Source organism: Buceros rhinoceros, unplaced genomic scaffold, assembly GCF_000710305.1.
Source record: "Buceros rhinoceros silvestris isolate BGI_N320 unplaced genomic scaffold, ASM71030v1 scaffold25743, whole genome shotgun sequence".
NCBI classification, from domain to species: Eukaryota; Metazoa; Chordata; class Aves; order Bucerotiformes; family Bucerotidae; genus Buceros; species Buceros rhinoceros.
The window spans coordinates 7718-13058 of NW_010404589.1; the positions used below are offsets into that span (position 1 = coordinate 7718).

The 5341-nt window shown below is 37.9% G+C and overlaps 1 protein-coding gene across 1 annotated transcript in view; it reads right to left on the reverse strand.

The window, feature by feature from the left end:
• KBTBD3 (kelch repeat and BTB (POZ) domain containing 3) overlaps window positions 1–5104 on the reverse strand; it is a 6215-nt gene extending 1111 nt beyond the window's left edge. Inside the window, exons 1-3 of the mRNA XM_010133438.1 lie at window positions 5038–5104; window positions 3647–3899; window positions 1–859 (exon numbers count right to left, since the gene is read on the reverse strand). Of these exons, the coding sequence (XP_010131740.1) occupies window positions 1–859; window positions 3647–3870 (1083 nt within the window). The 5' untranslated portion in view covers window positions 3871–3899; window positions 5038–5104. The remainder of the gene's footprint in view (window positions 860–3646; window positions 3900–5037) is intronic.
• Window positions 5105–5341: the final 237 nt, after the last annotated feature.

Below are 5341 nucleotides of genomic sequence, written 5' to 3' on the forward strand. Positions count from 1 at the left end.
TTCAGCAATGTGAAGCCTGACAGTCCTGTAACAATTCCCTTTGCATCCTCCAGTTATAAATATTTTTTCTCCATAGCTAGATAAACTTGACCCTGGAAGATCAATCATGTGCGTATGCGGTAGTTCCCTCCATGTATCTGTTTTGATGTTGTAGCAGAATGTGTGTCTGTTTTCTCCATCTTCATCGGTTTTATGAACAAATATGTATTTTTCTGTTGTTGAAGGACGTGCATCTGGAAACAATCCACCAAAGTTCTGCACACTTTTAACTGCATCATTGATTATTACTGAGCAATTAGTGCTCTTAAGTAAGTGTTCTTCAGAATGTAGAAAGTCCTGCAAAGTCTTTTCAGGTAACTGGTGTAGTCTCACTTTTGTAATCAAATTAGGCAAATATTTCTGTCGTGTTTCTAAGCTGTGTTTGGTCCATTGAAGGACAGCTTTCAACACTGATTCCTCCTCAGGGACATTTAGTTCGTCGGCCTCGAGACATTTTTGTAGTATCTCAAAATTCATCTCCAAAAAATCACTTGATCTGAGCAGCAAGGAAAAGTGGTGCTGTACAAAATCTAGCGCATGATCAAATAAGCGGACGGAACCGTAGCTTTCTGACAGAGAAAGCAACTGTAAGCAATTCACGAGATCAATACTTTTTATTAGAAAGTCACTGCAAGCTTTGGAAAGGAGTGAAACTTGAAGAAATGATGACAGCTGGAAGAGCATTTCCACATTATCATTTGTTATCTCTGTTTTTCCTGTGTAAGCGTAATCAAGAAAAGCTTTCACTGCCTTAGGTGATAGATTACTAATAGTAACATTGCCATCATCTCGTTCTTTCATATTAACTTCAAACATGGCTCTGTGGATAAAATATAGAAGATATACACATAGATTAATGATCTAGCAAACAGCGGAGAACACTGATGTCAGAGGACTCAGAGACGTAATAAGGTGGGCAGGCTGTACAGGTCTAAAGTGTGGAGGTTCTCATGAACAAATCATTTGCTTGATATGGTTGAAGAAAAAAAGAGTGGTGATAAGAACATATTTGAAGTGATGGCTCATAAAAATGACAGCAGCCCCTGTGTTTCGTATGGATTTTTACAGAGAGAGATGAATTCTGCAGCTCTCAATGTGAGAGAAAATGTGAAATTGTTTGGGGCAGCATCGGTTTTATCAGCTGGAGAAAGAAAGGCTGATTTAAAGAATGCGTAGTAAAAAAGCCCCGTGATTTTAGGTCATGCGCTGTGGATGAATACAGGAAATTAAGAGGAAAAAGGCCTTCCAAACGGCAGGCTGAGCAAATGGCAGGATGGGTGATGAGTGCATTCCTCAGTAGTAAAAGTAGGTGAGGGGTGAAAGGGTAGAAAAAACATGAGGAAACTTTATTCTTGGTTTAGAGTTGACCGATAGACATATGGATACAGGCAGATGTCAGGAAAAAATGAGGTGTTGACATAGGATTGCATGACACAATGAAACTTGTGCAGATAGCAGATCGTGACTGAACACAAAAACAATGGTTAAAATCGTGGAACAAACTATTGATCAGTAATTTGTGCAAATTTTATTACAACTTTCACTATTTTTATTACGAAATAGGTAGTAACATTTAACTATTTCACACAATCTAACATGGCAGGATAAAATTACTGAAGTTTTTCAAGCCAGTTAACAGGCAACAGAAGAGTGCTGCAACATCCCTTGCCCTACCCTCCCAGGACCTAAGCAATGGCTTAGGTAAGATAACAGAGAAAGATGTAGATACATAATCAAAAACTAAGTACATCATCTGGATTATTAATATATCATAGATCGTTCCTATTAAAAAAAGAGTATTATATCACAGTTCAGTTATATTCAGTTATATACTGTATGTTCAATTATATACTATATAATTAGTATCTGTATAGTACATGATTTTAAAGCCCACTTCACTTTTATGAAGCCAAAGACAGAGGAAAAAAAAAAAAAAGAAGTGTGTATAGCATACTCTTTGGGAAGTGAACATCACGTAAAGCAGGAACTTGTCTGACCTCCTGAACAAGAACATAAAATTACAATAAGACACTTATGTCTCAAAGACCTTTTTGCATACTAAACGACGAATCTTAGAATCCTTTCCTCATTAACCTGAGGCTATGATTCAAATCTCTAATAAGGAGGAAGAGAGCGATACAGGCGGAGGCTTTGAACCTGAAAGCTAACAAGTAGGGAGCAAAATGCTGCTGAATCTTGGGTTTACAGAGTGAAACCAAAACTAAGAGAAGTCCAAAGGCCAAGGAAGACAAAAGGTGTTTCATTTTTAAATTTATCTAGTGGACCTAGGTACTTTTTATTCCCTGAAGGTAATAAATGGGCCTTGCACTCCAGGACCACTTGTGAATTTCATGGCTGCTGCTGTCCACTGTAACACACAGCGAGAGGGCTCTCCTGGCATACTTTAACATGAAGACCCTGTAGGACACGTATGTTACCACGTGCTTAACTTCGGTGCTAGAAATTACCACTGGAAGCTATTTCATCTCATATTCCTTCCTGCCAGAGCATCTCTGTGCTGTCAAGCAGTAAGTACTCGAAATGCAAGTAGTTCTGTGTGTCAAAGAAAAAACAAAACTGCTGTTACAGTGGAGAAATAGCTTATTTCATGGGTATTTTCTTCTTCTTTCAGTAGTCCTAAGAACATGTCTAGCCTATATCCTCTGTCATATATGGCAGACTCCCACAGACCATGGGATGCTCCAGGCCATCTGAAAATAACATTTGTCACCTATATATGGGCAACAGAATCAAGGTCATTAACTCATTTCCAGGAGTCCTTTTTTTTTTTTTTGTTAGAGCATCTTGGCTTTATGATTTAGTCAAGACTGTATTTGAAAATGGACTTTCAGTGTCGAATGGCAAGTCTGAGCCTTACTAATAAAAAGGTTGGCAATGTTCTTCATAAATTAATATCCTGTGTGTGAATGATCTGTCTGTCCCTTACGAACGCACAGCTTTAAGCACCAGAAGGAAGATCACAGATCTATTTCATACTGAAAGGATGAAATCTGTAGTTCAGAAAAAATAAAAGGTATCTGTTCGAATGCTTCTGAAGACAATCTCTACTATACTGACTGCTCACAAACAAAACCCAGCCCCATTCCAAAGCCAGGTATAATTTATCCACAAGTGCTCCATGCAAGACGTTATTTGTAACCTAATTGTTGTTTTTTCACAACATCAGTGTGTCTAAGTACACACACAGTCAGACAAAGCCCGTACAGATACATGCAAGAGGCACCTCTTAGAGGTACACGACTTTTGTCAACTCTACCCAACAGCAGAACCATGCAGTTATGGTTTGTCGTTTGCATTTCAGAGTATGCACTGCTGTCTGAATCTCAAATGTATCGAATCCTCGTGTCACTTTGGAAATACAACAGATGTATTTGGGTATGGTTAGGCATCTACCACAGTAGTTTTGTTTGGGTTCTTTTTTTTTTTTGTTATCCTTAATATGATGATTGCATGTTTTGCTCATAACTCTCCAGGCATATGTAAATTGTGATGATTTATTTTTTAGTTTTTCTAATTATATTCCTTCCTTCCCTCCCAGAGAACTTACAATCCATTTCCTTCAGACTCATGCCAAAATTAGGTTTACCTGAAAAAATCACTGCATGCTGCCAGTACACAACGATGACAAGGAATTATTTCATCTTTCACAAGAATTTTAAAGTCAAAAAATATATTTTGTTCTCTGAACTTTTGTAGTACTTTTAGAATTTGTTGTCCATGACCTTCAGCCACTAAGGCATTGATTTTATTTTCAGGAACAGAAATTCCATTGCAAATAGGTCTGCTAATGTAATCCCGTTGATTTGCCATGGTTTCTTCAATCTATTCCTGAAACTGAAATGGAAAAACAAGTAATTGATTCTACAGTCTTACTATTAAAAAAATAAAAATCAATACACCATAAAGCAAACAAAAAAATTCCCAGTATTGAATTGGTTTATAAGTCCTATGCACAGTTATAAATTTGTGTTATAAGTGACTTTTACACCGAATGTAAGTGATAATAATACTTCTACTTTGCAAAATATATACACATAGCATACTCTGAAAAGTAAAGTATCTGAGATATAGCAAAGAACAACTCTACAAGTAGTACCCACCTGTAGGAATTTTTTTCAATAAAGTCCACAGGAAGCACACAAAGGAGCGTGTTAAAATTTTTAATGGTCATTTAAGAAAAAGACTAGTTCTAGGCTTACCCTCAAAAACCCCTCAACTCATAATTTCATGTAAAATGAAGATGGAAAAGAAAAATTTTGTTACATATTTTTAGATTCCAGAAGGCTCATCTATATACCACAAGCCCCCAAACTCAGAGCAGACCAATGGTTTTTCTACAGCTTACCAGTGAAGGGAGGTGTAGGGCTACGAGACCACTTTCTAAGCGGATTTCCATATCCAGGACTAAAAAAAACAGCATACAGACAGACAGACACCAACAGCCTGACCTAATCACAGGATTGTCAGGACTTACCAGATAGGGACATTTAGAGATGGTTTGGTGACAATGCGAAGATACTGATTTTATCTTGTACCCCTAGCCTAGCTAGGAAGCTGTATGTTTGCTAAAAGCATACGCTGCACACTGTGAGCTTCATTTACAGGGGTTTACATCATTAACCGGCTTCAGAACCGATTCAAGACAGTGCAAGCTCCCTTTCAGCAGCCAAGTCTCTCCGATGAGAATCCCCACACTGAAGTGCACTGTTTGTATGGTAAGTTGGCCTTCACTATTTTTTGCAATAAAAATATTTTACTCCGCTTTGCCAATGTAAACTTTAAACATGAGTATATTTTACTTAGACCTATTTAAAGAGCTATTGGTACTGCTACAGACATGTAAACTGCGCTTGCTGCGAATTTGAGTCAAGCTTGCCTATTTTAAAGCTTAAGGAAACATTCCAAGGTTTTTCTATTGCAGGATTTTGCTTCCACAATTCCATTTAAAATTAGCACCAGAAAATGGCCCACCTGAATTGGCAAAGTAGGGGATAAAAAATTCCAAGCCAAACTCGGAAAACAGAAAAATATTGGTTTTGGTTTTTAATTTCTGAATGCGATACATTCAGAGCAAACTAAGGCATCAGGCAGTCTTCTTCATGGGAGGTACTTTCATAGCAGACTGATCTATACTTTATCTAGTCAGGTAGCTCCAACCACAAATAGATCTCCATGTCTCCTGGAATAGAAGAGATCCAGTGATCTTGCTGCCAGCACTGGCACCCTTGGAGCAGGCATCTTCTCCTTCCCATGGCCAGACAATCTCACGTATTCACTCTTT